Source organism: Chiloscyllium punctatum, chromosome 22 (genome assembly GCF_047496795.1).
Source record: "Chiloscyllium punctatum isolate Juve2018m chromosome 22, sChiPun1.3, whole genome shotgun sequence".
NCBI classification, from domain to species: domain Eukaryota; kingdom Metazoa; phylum Chordata; class Chondrichthyes; order Orectolobiformes; family Hemiscylliidae; genus Chiloscyllium; species Chiloscyllium punctatum.
In genome coordinates this window covers 16,419,683-16,440,610 of record NC_092760.1, presented here as the reverse complement: position 1 = coordinate 16,440,610, position 20,928 = coordinate 16,419,683, and the positions used below count along the sequence as shown (strand labels likewise).

Below are 20,928 nucleotides of genomic sequence, written 5' to 3'. Positions count from 1 at the left end.
AATAGGGTTGAACAGATTGATATTAAGAAAATGGAAATTCCAGTACGCATCAAGATAGATAAGTCCCCAGGGCCGGACCAGATATATCCAAGGTTACTATGGGAAGCGAGGAATGAGATTGCTGTGCTTTTGGTGATGATCTTTGCATCCTCACTCTCCATGGGAATAGTGCCGGATGATTAGAGTGAGGCAAATGTTGTTCCTCTGTTTGACAAAGGGAATTGGGAAATCCCTGGGAATTACAGACCTGTATGCAATCTGTGGTATGCAAGGTACTGGAAAGGACTCTGAGAGATAGGATTTACGACTATTTGGAAAAACATAGTTTGATTAAAGATAGTCATCATGGCTTTGTGAGGGGCAGGTTCTGCCTCACAAGCCTTTTCTGTTACTGAGAATGTGATGAGACAAGTTGACGAAGGTCGAGCAGTGCATGTGTTGTATATAGATTTCAGTAAGACATTTGAGTGGTAGTGTATGGAAAGTATTCCGTCTGGAGGTCGGTGACCAGTGGGGTACCGTAAGGATCTGTTCTTGGGCCTCTGTTCTTTGTAGGTATTATAACTGACTTGGATGAAGAAGTGGAAGGGTGGATTAGTAAGTTTGCTGATGCCACAAAGGTTGGTGGTGTTGTAGATAGTGGCGAGGGCTATTGCAAGCTACAACAAGACACTGACAGGATGCAGAGCTAGGCTGAGAAGTGGTAGATGGAATTCAACCTGGTTAAATGCGAAGTGATTCATTCTGGAAGGCTAAATTTGAATGCTGGATACAGGGTTAAAGACAGAATTCTTGGTAGTGTGGAGGAATCGTGGGATGTTGAGGTCCTTGTACACAGGTCCTTCAAGGTTGCTACCTGAATTGATAGGGTTGTTAAGAAGGCATGTGGTGTTAACAGGGGGATCGAGTTTAAGTGCCGCGAGGTTTTGCTGTGGGTCTACAAAGCCCTGGTTAGACCACACTTGGAATACTGTGTCCAATTCTGGTAGCCTATTATAGGAAGGATGTCAATGTTTCAGAGACAGTGCAGAGGAGATTTGCCAGGATGCTTCCTGGATTGGGGGGCATGTCTTGTGAAGAGAGGTTGACTGAGGTCGGGCTTTTCACACTGGGGAGAAGAAGGAAGAGAGGTGACTTGATAGAGGTGTACAAGGTAATGAGAAGCATCGATAGAGTAGATAGCCAGGGACTTTTCCCCAGGACAGAAATGGCTGTCAAGAGGGTTCATAACTTTAAGGTGAATGGAGGAAGGTGTAGGGAGATGTCAGAGTGAGGTTATTTACACAGAGAGCATTGGGTGCGTGGAATGCACTGCCAGCGGTGAGAGTCAGAGACATTAGAGACATGTAAGCGACTGCTGGACAAGTACATAGGCAGCAGTAAATTGAGGGGTGTGTCGGTTAGGTTGATCTTAGATTAAGATAAATGCTCGGCACAACATAGTGGGCCGGAGGGTCTATACTGTGCTGTACTGTTCAATATTGGATTGTGTCTGCTGTTTTGGTAAATCTGTTGGAATGGTAGATTTATTTTACACTAATTTGATGAAATATCCAAATACATAAATGTTTAATTGATTCTATTCTATGTTCTATTTTCTAGTACTGATGACATTCATTGTGACAAGCACAAACAAATTCAAAACAAAGGAACTTGAATGTCTCTACTTGCACTGAATCTTTATTTATCTTAATAAATATTACAAGTACTGCCTGTGATTGCTATTCTGCAATTTTACTATTGAGCTATTATATACCTTTAAATGACGTTTTGCCCGAATTAGCCACTTGCAGTCAGCATTGTTAGGATAAAGACCTGGGTAGTTTGGAGATGTTAATCTTCCAGTATCAGCTACAAAACTATTTCCACATACCTCTGAAAAACAAACAATTTAAAAAACATAGGGCAATTAACATACCATATCTTTGAAAAATGCATTGTATATTACAATGGGGCATTACAATATTGAAAAAAAATAGTAGTAAGTTCCAGGTCATTAGAAGAAAGAGACTTGGGATAAGATGGGCATTTTCAGGATGACAAACTCTGGCTGATTGTGTACCACAGGGATCAGTGCTGGCACCACAATTATTTACAATATTAATGATTTTGATAAGGAAAGTGAATATTCTATAGCAGAGCTAACGATTTGGGTATAAAGATCCGTCTACAGAATAAGGATCACTGGACCCAAATTCCACTTTCTCTCAACAGATGCTGCCAGATGTTCCGAGTTTTTCCAGGAATTTTTATTTTTGCTTCTGATTCCAAGCCCCCACAGTACTTTGGTTTGTTTTAAATGTACTACAATGAAGTTTGCAAATAACAGAAAAATAGGTGGAAGGCAAATGCTGTGGATGACTCAGAGTCTTCAGAGGAATATAGGCTGGTTAAGTGAATTGACAAAAACATGGCAGCTGTAATATTTTCTTTTATTTATTCACAGGCTGAGGGCGTCTAAGTCGAAGCCATCATTTATTGCCATCCTGAATTGCCCTGAAGGCAGTTAAGAGTCAACCTACACTGTGGGAAAATGTGAGGTTATGTACTTTGACAGAGAGTATGTAGAAATTGAATATTATTTAAATAGAGAAACACTGCAGAGTTGTTGATTTGCAGAAGGATTTGGGAGTCTTTGTCCATGAATTACAATAGGTTAGGATCTGAGTTCACAAGGCAATATGGACAGCATATAGAACAGTGCCTTTATTTTAAAGGGAATGGAGTATACAGTAGGAAGGTTTTGCTAAAACTTTACTGTGATTAAGGTCACCGCAGTCCCAGAGGATCACGAGTTCCTCTCTCATTTGAGAGATATAATTGTGGTGATTTAACTTGAGAGTCACCACATTTCAGGCAAGGGGTGAGGTTGTTAAGGTGGGACCTTCTTAGTAACCTCAGTTGGTATGGGAATTGCTTTAAAACAGGAGCTACAAAGCACGAGTCAGACCACAGTTGCAATACTGTGAATGCTTTAAGTTCCTTACTTAAGGAAAGATATACTGACATTGGAGGCATAACAGAGGATCACTAGGGTGATACCAGCTATGGAAGAACTATCTTATGAGAAGAGCTTGAGTAGACTGAGGCTGTTCGCATTGGAATATAGAAGAATGAAAAGTGACCTCATTAAAACACACAGATTCTCAGAGGACAGATGTGGAATCAGAGATGATAATCTCAGTATAAGGGGGTCACATACTTAAGGCACAGACCAGTGAATGAGGTAAAAACAATGACTGCAGATGCTGAAAATCAAATACTGGATTAGTGGTGCTGGAAGAGCACAGCAGTTCAGGCAGCATCCAACGAGCTTGTGGAATTCTTAACCACAGAGGGCTATTGAGGTTGGGTCATTAAGTAAATTCAAAGCTGAGATAGACAGAAAAAATGATTATAGGGAAAAGTCTGGAAAGTGGAGTTGAGGATTGTTAAATTAGCTGTGATCTCATTGAATAGCGGAGCAGATCTGATGACCTGAATGGCCTGCTTCTGCTCCTATGCCATATGGTCTTAGCAAATAGAAACAGCTCTTACACAAAAAAAAAGCACTGAAAATGGTAAGTAGATATGCCAACCTTTGTGGAAACAGATATAGAGTGAGCATTTTGAGTTGTACATGACTCTTTTGCTGAAGAACTCCCAGGAGAATCATAGCCTCATAGAGGCATACAGTTTGGAAACAGACACTCCAAGCCAAACATAAAATCTAACTAAACCGGTCCCACCTTCCTGCTCATGATCTAGAGCCTTCTAAACCTTTCCTATTTATGTATCCATCCAAATGTCTTTAAAGATTGTAATTATACCCACTTCACCACTTCCTCAGGAAGCTTATTCCACATGCAAACCACCCTCTATATAAAAACTTTGCCTCTTATGTCTTTTTCAAATCGCTCTCCTCTCACTTTAAAAATGTACCCCCTAGTTGAAGTTCCCCATCTTAGGAAAAAGACAGCTATTATCAACCCCATCTATACCTCTCATTATTTTACAAACCTCTATCAGGTCACCTCTCAACCTCCTACGCTCCAGTGAAAAAAGCCCCTGCCGATGCAGCCTTTCTTTATAACTCAAACTTTCCATACCTGGCAACATCCTGGTAAATCTCTTCTGAACCCTCTCATCTTGATAATATCCTTCCTATAATTGGGTGACTAGAACTTTAATTCTTTAAAGTTTGGTCACATATAAACAGGGTGGAGTTGGGATGATATGTTGAGGTTGTGAAGGACATTGGTGAGGCATCTTCTAGAATACCACTGAGGTCAGGCTCATCGGTCTATAGTTCCCTGGCTTGTCTTTACCGCCCTTCTTAAACAGTGGCACCACGTTTGCTAACCTCCAGTCTTCTGGCACCTCACCTGTGACTATCGATGATACAAATATCTCAGCAAGCGGCCCAGCAATCACTTCTCTAGCTTCCCACAGAGTTCTCGGGTACACCTGATCAGGTCCTGGGGATTTATCCACCTTTAACCGTTTCAAGGCATCCAGCACATCCTCCTCTGTAATCTGGACATTTTGTAAGATGTCACCATCTATATCCCTACAGTCTTTATCTTCCATATCCTTTTCCACAGTAAATACTGATGCAAAATATTCATTTAGTATCTCCCCCATTTTCTGCGGCTCAACTCAAAGGCCAAATTGCTGATCTTTGAGGGGCCCTATTCTCTCCCTAGTTACCCTTTTGTCCTTAAGATAGTTGTAGAAACCCTTTGGATTCTCCTTAATTGTATTTGCCAAAGCTATCTCACGTCCCCGTGTTGCCCTCCTGATTTCCCTCTTAAGTATACTCCTACTTTCTTTATACTCTTCTAAGGATTCACTCGATCTATCCTGTCTATACCTGACATATGCTTCTTTTTCTTAACCAAACCCTCAATTTCTTTAGTCATCCAGCATTTCCTATATCTACCAGCCTTCCCTTTCACCCTGACAGGAATATACTTTCTCTGGATTCTAGTAATCTCATTTCTGAAGGCTTCCCATTTTCCAGCCATCCCTTTACCTGCGAACATCTGCCTCCAATCAACTTTCGAAAGTTCTTGCCTAATACCGTCAAAATTGTCCTTTCTCCAATTTAGAACTCCAACTTTTAGATCTGGTCTATCCTTTTCCATCACTATTTTAAAATGAATAGAATTATGATCGCTGGCCCCTAAGTACTCCCCCACTGACACCTCAGTCACCTGCCCTGCCTTATTTCTCAAGAGTAGGTCAAGTTTTGCACCTTCTCTAATAGGTACATCCACATACTGAATCAGAAAATTATCTTGCACACACTTAAGAAATTCCTCTCCATCTAAACCTTTAACACTATGGCTGTCCCAGTCGATGTTTGGAACGTTAAAATCCCTTACCATAACCACCCTATTATTCTTAAAGATAGTTGAGATCTCCTTACAAGTTTGTTTCTCAATTTCCCTCTGACTATTGGGGGGGTCTATAATACAATCCCAATAAGGTGATCATCCCTTTCTTATTTCTCAGTTCCACCCAAATAACCTCCCTAGATGTATTTTCAGGAATATCCTCCCTCAGCACTGGTGTAATGCTACCCCTTATCAAAAATGCCACCCCCCTTCCTCTCTTGCCTCCCTTTCTATCCTTCCTGTAGCATTTGTATCCTGGAACATTAAGTTGCCAGTCCTGCCCATCGCTGAGCCATGTTTCTGTAATTACTATGATATTCCAGTCCCATGTTCCTAACCATGCCCTGAGTTCATCTGCCTTTCCTGTTAGGCCCCTTGCATTGAAATAAATGCAGTTTAATTTATTAGTCCTACCTTGTCCCTGCCTGCCCTGACTGTTTGACTCACTTCTGTTCTCAGTTGTACCTGTCTCAGATCGATCTCTTTCCTCACTATCTCCCTGGGTCCCACCCCCCCACCTTACTAGTTTAAATCCTCCCAAGCAGTTCTAGCAAATTTGTCAGAAAAGCCACCCTCTACCTTTACTCTGTCTTCTGCCATTAAGCCAATTATATATCAATTGGCAAGCTCACCCTAAATCCCATCTGACCTATCTTTACAAATTAGTCTACAGTCCGGAATCTCGTCAAAGGCTTTTCTAAAATCCAAATAACAACATTGCTCAGCCATCATGAATCATTTTGGTAACATCCTCAAAAACTCAATCAAGTTTTTGAGACACAAATTTCTTCGTACAAAACTGTGCTGACTATCTCTAATCAATTTTTGCCTCTCTCAATGTCCATAGATTCTATCTCCAACAATTTACCCACAACTGAAGCCCGACTCATAGGTCTACAGTTCCCCCGTTTCTTCTTATATCTCTGCTGAAACAAAGATACGACATTAGCCACTGTCCAGTCATCAGGCACATCAACTGTAGTTATAGATGATGCAAATATTTCTGTAAGGGATCTCGTAATTTCCTCCCTTGCTTCCCACATCATTCTGGGATACATTAGATCAGCTCTTGGAAATTTATCCACCTTTACATTCTCTAAGACCTTCCAAACTTCCTCTCTGCAATGTGAACTATTTTTAAAGCATCAAAGATTATTTCTCTGCATTCTCTAGATTCTATTTCTTTCTCCATGGTAAAACTGATGCGAAATATTAATTTAGTATCTCTCCCATCTCTTGGGGTTCAACACAAAGACGACCTCCTTGATCTTTAAGACGCTCTAGTTATCCTCTTGCTCTTAATGTATTTTTAGAATCTCTTTGGATTGTACTTAACTTTATCTGCCAGTGTTACCTCATATCCCTCTTTGACTTCCTGATTTCTCTCTTAAGAATGCCTCTACATGTTGTCTATTGTTGAAGAGATTCAATTGCACCTATGTGTCAATATCTAAAATAAGATTCTCTTTTATTCTTGACTAGAGCCTCAATTCCTTTATTCATCCATTGTTCCTTAATCTTACCAGCCTTACCCGTCACTCGAACAGGAACAAAATGCCACTGAACTCTCTTTATCACACTCCTGAATGCCTCCCACTTGTCAGACATCCTTTCACTTGTGAACAGTCTACTCCAATTAACTTTTGAAAGTTCTTGTCTCATAGCATTAAAATTTGCCTGACTCCAATTAAAATTTTTAACTTTTATGGAAGGCTTATACTTTTCCACAACCATTTTGAAACTAATAGAATTATGAATGCTAGACCCAAAATGTTCCCCCACTTTTATTTCAGTCACCTGCCCTGCCTTACTCCCAAAGGAAGATTTAGTTTTGCTTCTTCTGTAGTTGGAACATCCACATACTGATGAAGAAAATGTTCTTGAACACAGTTGACAAATTCTTCACCATCCAAAGATTTAATATTATAATAGCCCCAGTCAATGCTGGGAAAATTAAAATCCCCCATTATCATAACCTTATTATGCTTACATATATCTGAGAGATAGTGAGGACTGCAAATACTAGAAAGTCAGAGTCGATAAAATGTGGAGCTGGACTTGCTCTGCTTTTTCCAGCTCCACATTTTATCGACCCTACATATATCTGAGATCTTCCTACATATTTGCTTCTCAATTTCTCCCTTAATATTGGATGACCTATTGTACAATCCCATCAAAGTGATCTTTCCTTTCTTATTTGTAATTTCTATCCATATAGTTTCACTGGATGATTTTTTTCAGAAGCATCTTCATTAACTCCAGCAGTAAGATATTCATTAATCAAAAACATCACCCCCCACCCCAACCTTCTTTCTTGCCTGCTTTTCTACCCTTCCTATAGCATCAAAACCTGGAACACTGAGCTACCAGTCTTGTCCACATCACAGCCAAGTTTCTGTAATAGCTATAACATCTCAATCCCATGTTCTTAAACATGTCCTGAGTTCATCAGCCTTACCTGTAAGACCCCTTTCATTTAAATAAATGCAAATTAGCTCTTCAGAGTTACTACATCTCTGACTCTCTCATGTCTTTCTTTTATAATTCTCATGCTCTCCTCCCTTTCAGAACCTTCTCCATCAATCTTTCCATTTACACTGCTACTTTGAATTCTTCCACTCAGCTTCTCTATCCGTATAAAGTCTCCCTTATTAGAATGAGCAAATCTCCCTGCTAAGGTATTGGTCCCTTTCCAGTTTAGGTTAGACCCATTCTTTTTGAATAGGCCTTTTCTATCTCAAAAGACATTCCAATTATTCAAAACCTGAATCCCTGAACAATATACCAGTTCTTCAGCTATTGATTTATCTCCTTTAACTTTTTGTTCCTTCTGTTGCTTGAGTTTGACATTGGGAGTAAACCAGAAATTACTATTTTAAGGTGTTATTTTTTAATCTTCTACCTAACCTCTTAAATTCACTCCATACTGTTTTAATCTTTTCCTGAAAAATATCATCCCTACCAATGTGTACAATAATTTCTGATTTCTCAATCTCACCTTTAGCAATATGCTTGAAACATTTTAAGACGTCCTTAATCTTAGCACCAGAAAAACAACAAACCAGTCTAAAGTAATGCTCACTGTCACAGAATCTCCTGTCTATGCCACTGACAGGAGAGTCCCCTATCACAATAATTCTACTAAATCTTGTCAAATATCCAATAACTGACTGGCCCTTTCATTTTCATCAGAGAGATTATCCCCTTCAACTGTTCCAAAAAAATGAATATCTATTTATTGGAGGAATAGCCACCAGAGACTTTGAACTACCTTCTTACCTTTCCTGACAGTCATTCATCTATCTGATTGAACCTGCTGGGAAATAACTTTTCTAAATCTACATGCCATCTCACTCTGTACCTTATATGTGGCCTTAATAACATTAAGCCTAAAAGAAAGGATGCTTAAATAACACCTTATATATAAATAAACTGCATTTCATTACCTCCAGAAAATAATGTTAAAATGGAAAAAAATTATAAATATATATCAAACATATAAAGCTTAAATAAAATCAACCACTTAGCTGATTAACTGAATAAAATAGATTCATTTTCAATAACTTCCTCAAAGAAAAAAATCTCCAGAGCTAACCACATGTAGGACTCTCTGGAAAGAAACTTAACTCCTTATTTAAAAACTGCCTCGTTTTTCAAAAGAAACTTTCTAAAACACAAGTAGGTGCTTCTTAAATTTCTGAATTAAGTATAAAAATGCCTCAGCCGTTCTCTGTTGACTCTTTAAAAGCTTGGTTAAAAAAAAAGTCCATTTGAAAAAACAATCACTTTTTTGGTTTGTTTGATTTTCTTTGACTGTTAAAACAAAATTGAAAAAAAAAAGCAATATTTGTAAACTATAATGACGATAATAACTGTTAAAAAAAATTAAGTATGTCTGCAAACCCAGGAACAGCTACAAAATCCACACTGCACTACTTAAAACAAATTTTAATTTTATTTCATATTTCCAGTATTTTGCTTTCATAACAGCATTCGTTAAATCTTGTGCACCTTTCCCAAATTTTCCCTCTAACTCTTTATGCCAAAGTGAACAATCCCAGCTTCTCCAATCTACCCTTATAGCTAAAATCTCTCAACCCTGCATTATTTCAGTAAATCTTTTTCAATTTAGATTAGATTACTTACAGTGTGGAAACAGGCCCTTCGGCCCAACAAGTCCTCACCGCCCTGCCGAAGCGTAACCCACCCATACCCCCTACATCTACATCTACCCCTTACCTAACACTACGGGCAATTTAGCATGGCCAATTCACCTGACCTGCACATCTTTGGACTGTGGGACGAAACTGGAGCACCCGGAGGAAACCCACGCAGACACGGGGAGAACGTGCAAACTCCACACAGTCAGTCGCCTGAGGCGGGAATTGAACCCGGGTCTCTGGCGCTGCGAGACAGCAGTGCTAACCACTGTGCCACCGTGCCACCCACTCTTGTACCCTCTCTTGTTCTTGACATTCTTAAAGATTAGTGACCACAATTGAATACAATGCTTTCATTGGGTTCTAACCAGAACTTTATAAACATTCAATATTGTATTCTGATTCTGTACTCAATGCTCTATTTATGAAGCCCAAGAATCCAATTGATTTGCTGAGTACTCTTTCAATATATTTCATCACCTTCTAAGACATAAGTCCTCTGGTTGCTTGGCGCTTGCAGCCTTTTTTTGGAATATTGCCACTAAATTTATATTGCCTCTGTGTTAAATTCCTTTTGGCACTTCTGTCCATTCTGCTTACCTAATTAGAGATGTAGTTGATTGACGCCATGCTATCGTTTACACCGTAATTCTACATTCCCATAATGTTACATGCATTGGGTGGGGGAATGGGTCTGGATGGGTTACTCTTCGGAAGGTTGGTGTAGATTTGTTAGGCCTAAAGGCCTATTTCCATACTGTAGGGAATCTAATTAATCTAAATCTTGGTACCTTATAACCCCATTCCCCACTCTAGGACTTGGGACCCAAAATCCTCCTTCCCCCCCTCCAGATCCAACATGCGCACCTGATAGCTGACCCATGAGATACTCAAACTGATACTATCTGGGGGTACCCTATTCATTTGTGACCCTTGCACCATACTCTTTTGCCAACCTAATCATGCTTATCCTTTCACATAGCTCTTAGTACTGCTGGATATTTAAATCACAGATATGAAATTACTGTTGTGAAAAAAGGTTGAGTTTGACTTTTCCTGACTATCCTACACTATGAGGGACCTGTCGAAATTAAAGTAAGTTTTGAATTCCTAAAGAAGTCCTGATCAGAATTTCCTTAGAGGAAAGGTCTGAGTGATTGCTATCCTATGAAAATTGAGCTTGATATTCCTCATGTCCTGCGCGTTGGATTTTTCTGCAGTTATTTTGATATGTTTGAAAAAACAGATTTCTTGGCTCGGATATTTCTACAGAAGCAAATAGGATAGAAAATAATGCCACAGTAGTCATTTGATTATTTGGCTTGTTACTAATATTAACTTAGTGGCCTGCTTGTTCAATGTAAAGATACAAAATGAAGGGAGGATAAAATTGTACTGATCTGAAGTAATGCATATAAGTTAGGTTTTAATTGAGAAGTGCTTTATGTAATAAACAGGTGTAGTGCATATAGTTCGATTATTGGGATTGTAATCCAGAAGCTTGCACTTGTGTTATTTGCTTCTTCATGCAAGCTTATCAGTCACACACTGATGGATGGTAACAAATGGCCTCACTGCTAAAAGATGGATTTTTGAACTTGAAAGGGTTCAGAAAAGATTTACAAGGATGTTGTCAGGGTTGGAAGGTTTGAGCTATAGAGAGATGCTGAATAGGCTGGGGCTGTTTTCCCTGGAGTGTCAGAGGCTGAGGGGTGACCTTATAGAGGTTTATAAAATCATGAAGGGCATGGATAGGGTAAATAGACAAGGTCTTTTCCCCAAAACTAGAAGACATAGGTGAGAAGGAAAAATGTAAAAGGGACCTAAGGGGCTACTTTTTCATGCAGAGAGTGGTGCATGTATGGAATGAGTTGCCAGAGGAAGTGGAGGAGGCTGATACAATTACAACATTTAAAAGCCATCTGGATGGGATTGTGTATAGGAAGGGTTTAGAGGAATATTGGCCAATTGCTAGCAAATGGGACTAGATTTATTTAGGATATCTGGTCAGAATAGATGAGTTGGACCGAAAGGTCTGTTTCCATTTTGTATATCTCTACGTCTGTAAATACTTTGATTCTGTTTATTGAAAGCACACAATACTACACATACCTGCATATCTTAGTAGAGAATCAGTGCAACCAACCGATGGGGAAAAAATCGGCATGCTGGACTGTACAAGTTGGGGTTAGGAGAGCAGAAGTGGCTGTCTATACTGTATTGAGGGAAAATTGTTGCTAGCAAGTCTTTGGAAGTGATGGTAGGATTCTGTTTAGTTTAAGTGGGGATGGTATTCAGGGTAGTGGGAGGGGTGGATGGAGTGGCTGGTACTGGGGGAGATGGTGCTGGTGAGACTGTGGAAGTGGGCCACAGGGAGGAGAGCACACTATAAGGAGCAGTCAGATTCTGCGCATATGTGACAATCAAAGATCAAAAATATGATACAAAAGCTGTCCTGGTAGAACAACCCAGGACATGGGGCACTCATCTCATAATGCAACAAGATGACTGTGAACACAATTTCCATAAAAATGAGGATTGCATCCATAAATTAAGAGTCCCTAAACTTTTCAGATGTGGAATTATATCAATAATACTCTTGATTTGCTGATGTAGATGAATGGGTATTCTGCCTAATTTGCTCGTTGTTTTCATAGTGGTCTTCCAAAATTTCATTCTCACAATTTCCACTGGTGACTTATAGTATTTTTACCTGTAAATGCAACATTGCAATCTTCATTAGAAACAATTTAACTTGGGAAATAATTATTGGGGTAAGACCATTGGAACCATAATAAAGTGGAGAATCTGTTACATGGCTTATCCCCAATTTGGTAACAAATCCTCAAATGACTGTCTTTATACGGTGGACTATAATTTGATACATTCTTCTTCACTGTACCAAAAAGATTAAATAGAACACACACTGTAAATGCGACACTGTACCCCTCAAAGCCTCTCCACCATCTACATGGCACAAGTTAGGAGCATGATGGAATGCTTCCCACTTGCCTGGATGAATACAGCTCCAACAGCACAGAAGAAGCTTAACACTATCCAGGACAATATAGGCTACTTGATTGGCTCTACCTCCACAAGCATCCACTCCCTCCATCATTGACGCTCAGTAGCAGTAATGTGCACCATCTACAAGATGCACTGCAGAAATTCACCAAAAATCATCAGACATTATCTTCAAACCCACAACTAGTTCATCTAGAAGGACAAAGACAGCAGATCTATGGGGACACCACCACCTTCAAGTTCCCCTCCAAGTCACTCACTATCTTGACTTGAAAATATATTGCCATTTTTTCAATGTCGCTGAGTCAAAATTCTTTCCCTAACGGCATTGTGGGTCCACCCACAGCAGAATGGTCTTCAGTGATTCACAAAAGCAGCTCACCAGCACCTTCTCATGGGCAACTAGGGATGGGAAATAAATGCTGACCAGCCAGTGATGTCCACATCCCATAAAAATATGAGTTTAAAAGAAACACGGGAAGGCTGTTGCCCACCTAAATTAACATTGGCAATTCAACGTTGTCCTCATTGGTAATGTCGTGGCACAGAGGTCACCGTGGCTGGCACCTTCTCATAGACACAGACGCATTCTCATCCTAGTACCTACATCCTGTCTGAGCACCTATCTGTGCTATCCTATCCTCAAAGGCCATTGTGGACTCACGGCTTGTCATTGCCCAGTAGGGAACATGATATAGAGGCAAGCAACTGGACAATTAGGAACTTAAGAACTAGTAGCAGGAGTAGGCAATTCAACGCTTCAACCCAGCTCTGCCATTTGATACAATCATGGCTGGTCTCACCTTGACCCCAACTCCACTTTGCTGCCTAAGCTCCATAACATTTCAACTCGTTACTATTTAAAAATCTGTCCATCTTCTTCATAAAAACAAATTACGAACATGAATTTTTATTTAGTGAGAGCTAAAGGGAATGCAAATAAAATCAATACAGGCTGAAGATTGTCCTGGCACAACAGACCAGATTTTGCATCATGGCCAAAGAATAATCCACAAGTGTCTCTTGCAACTAACACTCTTTGCTTGAACTGGGTGTCAATGAGCTTCCATTTGCCTTGTAGCAGTTGGCACAGCTAAACTACCATGGATAGGAAAAGCTTCCGCCACCCATCCATGTCTTCATCATTCTTCTTTGACAACTGCTCCCATTCCCCCAGTTCCTCTGCATCCATAACATACCCACATTGTCTACACTGACTATGCAGAGCACAGCAGACCAAGATGCAACACACTCTGTCCAGACAGTGCTGAAGAACCACCACACTAGTTAAAGCAGCAGAGCCATATCTTCATCTGTCCGATATCCTGTCCCATTGTGCCCCTATTAGAGGCATGGATTCAATTAAATCTGCTTTTCACATCAACCTGGGGTTGCACAATGGTGTCATAAGCTATGATTACAGTGAGTGTCCCTTGTCTCTTAGAAACCAGCCTTATAAGCCCCATGGACCCACAAAAATACCAGGTATATGAGATTGTTCCAGAAAGTATGAATTATGAAGCTGCCAGGGTAGTGGGCACACACCTTCAGGGATCGATAATGATGATCACAGATCACATGAATATGAATTGAATGACCATTTCTTGTGAATTGTAGTGTGTTGTGATATTGCCCTTTAAATATCACACAAGTACAGATGGCACCAGACATATAAGTAAACCCAAGCATGTTCCCTGCAGCAATAGGGATGTTTTCATTGGGGAACAATATAAATCAGTGTGCCCTTGCATCAGTCAGTATCCTGACCTAAGTGTGGAATCACAACTGAGAGACGCTGCACAGGTTTGGAAGGAGCCAGTAGCAAAGAATTTTAGTGACACAAAGATCTTCACAGACTGCAGGAGAGGATCACTTCTGACTCCTGCAAGCCTCAGATTCCACTTCAGCATCTGGTACAGTTTCATTGCAGTTTCTCAACAACGTACAGATTCTGTGCTGGCACGGTGCCTTGCTCATCCACAAGAGATAGAATCTAGACCAAAAAGTGTGCCATAGGGGATGAAGCTGGGGCCTCATGCTTTATAATTTATATAATGATTTGGATGAAGGCATCGAAGGAATGGTACATAAATTTGCTGATGACACAAAGATAGTTAGGTAAGTGAGTTTTGAAGATGACATAAGAAGCCTAAAAAGTTTTGTAATTAGGTGGAATGCCATGGCCAAAGATCTGGCCATGGCATTCAATGTGGGAAATTGTGAAATTGTTCATTTTGGCAGAAAGAATACAAAAAATTGAGAGGTTGCAGGGCTCTTAGATGCAGTGAAATCTGGGTTTCAAGTGCATAGAATACAGAACATAACAGCACAGTACAGGCCCTTCGGCCCTTGATGTTGCGCTGCCCTGTGAAACCAATCTGAAGCCCATCAAACCGACACTATTCCATGCTCGCCTATAGGCCTATCCAATTACTATTTAAACACCTGTAACATTAGTGAGTCTACAACTGTTGCAGGCAGTGTTCACACTCCGACCACTCTCTCAGTAAAGAAACTACCATATCTGTCCGATATCTATCATCCTTCAATTTGAGGCTACGCCTCCTCATGCTAGCCATCACCAGCCTCAGAAAAAGGCTCTCACCGTCCACCTGATCTAACCCTCTGATTGTGTTATATGTCTGAATTAAGTCACCTCTCAACCTTCTTCTCTCTAATGAAAACAGCCTCAAGTCCCTCAACCTTTTTCTTGTAAGACCTTCCCTCTATACCAGGCAACATCCTAGTAAATCTCCTTTGAACCCTTTCCAAAGCTTTCACATTTTTCCCCTAATGCGGTGACCAGAACTGCACACAACACTCCAAGTGCAGCTGCACCAGAGTTTTGAACAGTTACAGCATGATCTCATGGTTTCAAAACTTGACCCCTCTACAAGTAAAAGCTAAATCAAAGAAGGCAAGTATGCAGGTGCAGCAAATAACTAGGAGAGCTAACAGAATGGAATGGCTTGTTGCAAGGAAAATTGAACGCAAGGGGAGGGATGTTATGCTTCAGTTATACAGGGCATTGGAGGGATTGCATCTGGAGTACTATGTAAACTGGTCATTGTACTTATGGAAGGATGCTAATGTGTTGGAGGCAGTTCAGGGAAGGTCACAAGACTGATACTTGCAATGTGTGGACTGTCTCATGAAGAAAGGCTAGACTGGCCAGGCCTGCATCCCTTGGAGTGACTTGATTGAAACATTTAGGACCCTGAGGAGACTTGATTGGTTGGATGTTGAAAGGAAATTTCTCTTTTGGAAGAATCTAGAAGTAGGGGTTATAGTTTAACAATAAGAGGGTACCTATTTAAAACAGATGAAGAAATATTTTTTTCCTCAGAGGGATGAACGTTTTTAAATTCCTTTCCTCAAAAGGCAGTAGATGCAGAATCTTTTTAAAGCAGTGGTCTTCAGATTTGTGATTACCAAAGGGCGAAAGATTAGTAGTGATATGCAGGAATGTAGAGTTGAGGTTAAAATCAGATTAACCATGAGCTTATTGAACAGTGGAGCAAGGTTGAAGTGGTCCACTGTTGTGCCTTGCTTGTATGTTCTTAAAACTCTGGGCTTCCTAAGCATCTCACATATCCTGAGGGGTCTTGTAGTAGTGACCTCTCCCTGAGTTGAGTGCTCCTTGTCATCCAAGCTTGCCTGCTGCTGTTGCTCCTGGGTTGTCATTAGTAACCCTGCATTTGGTCTTGCCTTCTTAGGTAGGCAGCCACAGCAATTAATGTGCTATCAGACAGCGCCTTAACTCTCAGAGGATTGGATCTAAAATGGGAATGGAAGATATGAAACAGTTCAGGGAAGATAATTGCAGGCATACCCTGCACCAGCTGAGTCACCATCCAATATCATTGAGGACTTCATCTATGGTGCTCTGACACTGTTCTTACCTTGGACACATATCAAATGCTCAATTTCTGACTGCATTCCATACAGACCATTGTAATCCTTAATGCTGAGAACATAATATTACATAGCTGACACAGGACCCTTGGAAGTTGAATTAATATTGGTTCCCCTTCAGACAGGATTGGCATTTTGTAACATTGTCACTGACTTCTACACCATTGAGATGCTCAAGTCTAATTTGCAAACACCACTGATCTGTTAAAAATCACCACTGAGCAGATGTGACTCCTGCGCACCTTCACTCAACATATATAACAAATAGGTGATTTAATTATTGTATATTAAACAAATCTGGGTTTTGCAAATAACTGTTATTACGTTGTCACAGTGTCTTGCATTTTTGCCCATCAAACAAATATTTGCTCTGCCCACAAAGGGCACTGTTCCGTAATTTCCTAGTAGCACTTTGCATTTAGAGAAAGGAAATGATGATAGGGAATGCAGCTCACGGTGGACACCATGCACCAGGTCCCCCTTAAAGCCCCTACAATGTCTCTACTCAAACAGCTTATTGCCATACAATCCTCCCATGTAAAGATCCACCACATTACAGATTGCCTCCAATTGTCTTCTCTGTCCTTTGAACCCTGACATTACACCTTAATGTTGCCCATCCTGCTCCTTTATGCTTCCACTGTGAAGGCCACAGTGGTGGTTACTACCAATGATCCTTCCTCCCATAGCCTAGCATTCTCTCTAATGCTGTTCCACATGCTCCTCACTCACCTTGAGTTTTCTCTCATCACCATCCTTGTCCACACTTCTAGAAATGATTCTGCCCTTCCTGCCACCTCTAGGTTTTGACTCCCTCAACCAACAACAGGACAGACCTTCCTTTGCATCCTCCTGAAAGATCGACAGATGGATACTCAGGACTGTATTCACTCAGATCTCTAACCAGCCTTGACAAGCAGTCCTAGGTCATGCTGACCACTGTGTTTGCAGCTCCTCAACTAATGATATGAAAACGCTCTGACTGCTTTGGCTGGCAATGTTCCCTTTAACTTGTGCAGCTGCATGTTCCAAGGTTCTGTGAGCGATAATTGGCCAGCATTGCCATTCTGCACATGGACTTTGAAGGACTATGCAGTCAGAAACAAAGTTAGAAAGAATGTTGTTTGCTGGTCCTACAGGACTGAGTATTAAACATCCCAAGTCTGCAGTGGAACAGTGCCCCTGATCATGAGAATCCCAAATGAATTGCTTGAGTGACACCAGCACTCCTTGACTAGACTGAGGAGAAACTACCAGATCTAACATGGCCGCTTAATTGAAAAAATAATGCAGTGTCTTTGCTGCACAAGCAACTGTTGCATGCTGCAAGTGTTACATAGTTGTCACGGTGTACTAGCAAGATGAGCCTCCCATTCACTGCCTCACTCTGGGCAGGTCCTTACTGACAAGCATGCCAAGCAGCCTGTTTGTGGTTCTGCATAAAAGAGCACCTCAAAATTGCAGTTGTGACAGAAATTGGCTCTGGTTGAAGCACCAACATGCTAATATAGCAAGATAATGCAAGACATGGATGCTGCAAGCTGCAGGTAGGTGTCAATTGAACAAGTCCTATGAGAGCAAGCAAGCAGATGCAGACTGGTCTAGTTCATGAGCTTGATCCCCATCCTTCTGTGCAAAGTGTCCCAGTTGTCAGTGCACCCTGCAATATATTTCAATGCTTTGTGCATGCTCTGCAAACTTATCAAAGTATTTGTTTAAAATTTGCTTAGCTGGCTGGTCCTGAATTTCTGGTCTGCCTTTAGTTACTTTTGAGAAGATGGTGATGAGTTGCCTTCTTGAACCGTTGTGGTCCATATGCCGTTAGTGATCCAGGATTTTGAACCAACATTGAAAGAATGGCTTCAAAAGCAAATGATGAATGGGTTGGAAGGGAAATTGCAGGTGATGGTGTTCCCATGTGTTTTGCTGCCCTTGTCCTTCTAGATGTTTGTGGTCATGGGTTTGGAAGGTGCTTCTAAGATCTTTGGCAAATTTCTCCATTGCATCTTGCAGACTGTACACACTGATGCTACTGAATGTCAGCATTAGAAGGAGTGAATGTTTGTAGATGTGGAGCCAATCAGTGGGCTGCTTTGTCCTGGATGGTGTCAAGCTTCTTAAGTGCCTCTGGAGCTGCATTCATCCAGGCAAGCAGGGAGTTTTAATCATATTCCTGACTTGTGCTTTGTAGATGGTGGACAGGCATTGGGAGTCAGGAGATGAGTTACTCTCAGCATAATTCCTAGCCTCTGACCTGTTATTGTAGTTGCTGTATTTATAGATTTTTTAAAATTAATCTCTTCATGAATATTATGATACACCTCTAAAGCAGGTGAGGCTTAATCCGCGGCCCTTGGCTGAGAGCTGGGTATGCTATCACTGTGTTACAAGATTATGGCTCCAGCTTCTGATCAATGGTAACCCCCAGGATGTTGATAGTGGGTATTCAGTGATGGTGATGTATTCAATTCCAAAGGTTAGATTGTCTTTCATTGGAGATGGTCGTTGCTGGCAGTTGTGTGGTATAATTGTTATTTGCCACTTTTCAGCTGAAGTCTAGTCTTTCTGTGTTTTGACATGGACTACTTCAGTATCTGAAAAATCATGAATTGTGCTGAACATTTTATAATCATATAAATATGAATATCCATACTTCTGATTCTCCTTGATGCCACTACTGGTTAAATGTGGTCTTGATGTCAATGGCTGTTATTTTCACCGCACCTGTGGAATTCAGCTCTTTTGTCCATGTTTTAATCAAGGTTATAATGAGGCCAGGAGCTGAGTACCTAAACCCAAACTTAGCATCAGAACAGGTTATTGCCAAGCAGGTGCTGCTGTTGATGATACTTTCATCACATTACTGATCATTGGAAGTAAATGGATGTGGTGATAACTAGCCAGGTTTAATTTGTCCTGCTTTTTGTATACAGGACATACTTGGGCAATTATAGTTGTACTGAAACAGGGAGAAAATGAGGACTGCAGACACTGGAGATCAGAGTTGAGAATGTGGTGCTGGAAAAACACAGTAGGTCAGGCAGCATCTGCGGAGCAGCAGAAATGATGTTTCGGGCATAAGCCCTTCATCAGGAACAGAAATTGTACTAAAATGATTTGGCTAGGAATGTGGAAAGTTCTGGAGCACAAGTCTTCAGTACTATTAGCGGAATGCTACTGGGCCATAGCTTTTGCAGTATTCAGTGCCTCCAACAATTTCTTGATATGACATGAAGTGAGTTAAATTGGCTGAAGATTTGCATCAATGATGCTGGGGACCAATTGAGGGGGCTGAGATGGATCATTTACTTGGCGTTTTTAGCTGATGGTCATTGCAAATGCTTTCACATTTTTTTTGCACTGATTTGTTGACCTCTCCCATCATTGAAGATGGGGTATATGAAAAGCCTCCTCCTCCAGTGAGTTGTTTAATTGTCTACCAACATTCGATTGCATGTGATAGGACTACAAAACTTAGGTTTGATCTATTGCTTATGGGATTTCTTAGCGCTACCACTTGCTTCTTAGGCTGTTTGACACACAAGTAGCACTATTTTGTATTTTGAGGTTGATACCTCATTCTTCAGAATACCTGGTGCTGTTCCTGGCATGCATTCCTGCAGTCTTTATTGTACTGAAGCTGATCCCTTGTCTTGATGTTAATGGTAGAGTGGGGAATATGCTGGGCCATGAGATTGCAGATTGCATTGGTGTACAATTTTGCTGCTGCTGATGGCCTGCAATGAATCATTGGTGTCCAATTTTGAGTTGATTACTCTGTTTGAAGTCTGTCCCACTTCGCATGGTGATAGTGCCACATGACAAGATGTAAAGTATTATCAATGTGGAGGTGGGATTTTGTCTCCACAAGGACTATGCAATTGCCACTCTTACTGATACTTTAATGGACAGATTTATCTGTAGTAGGAAGATTAGTGAGGATAAGATCAAGTACGTTTTCCTTCTTGCTGATTTCCTTACTACTTCCGTGGACCCAAACATGAGCAATGTCACTTTGGTTTGACAAGCTTGATGGTAAGTTGCCAATTAAAGAGGTTGCTGTATGTAAAAATGACTTGTTGAAGGTCCAATCTGCCTTATAATAGTGAGCCTTTTGTCTCACCAAACTTGCCAAACCAGTTAGATTATCAGAAAATGTTTGAAAGCAGACCAGGTAAGTGGTGGACTCAGTTCATCACTTGCTGTGAAAACCTTCATGTTGTTTTTGCCCAATCTGCAGCCCAGAGTATAATTCATGACAACACACACTTTGTCCATGGACATTGGCATTTGTCAACCTATCATGATCATGTAATCTCTGATACACTGGCACTACACTCTGGAACAGCAGACTTGCACTGTAGGGCACATTGGCAGGTTGGGTGGGGACCTGGGGAGGTGTGAAGTCCATATGATTTAAAGGGTGGGCTAGGGATAAGGGAATTTGGATA

The 20,928-nt window shown here is 40.8% G+C and overlaps 1 protein-coding gene across 1 annotated transcript in view; it reads right to left on the bottom strand.

Annotated features, from left to right (window-relative positions):
- LOC140493867 (astacin-like metalloendopeptidase) overlaps nt 1-20,928 on the bottom strand; it is a 242,762-nt gene that overhangs the window by 47,475 nt on the left and 174,359 nt on the right. The window contains exon 10 of the mRNA XM_072592859.1: nt 1,757-1,875. Within this exon, the coding sequence (XP_072448960.1) occupies nt 1,757-1,875 (119 nt within the window). The remainder of the gene's footprint in view (nt 1-1,756; nt 1,876-20,928) is intronic.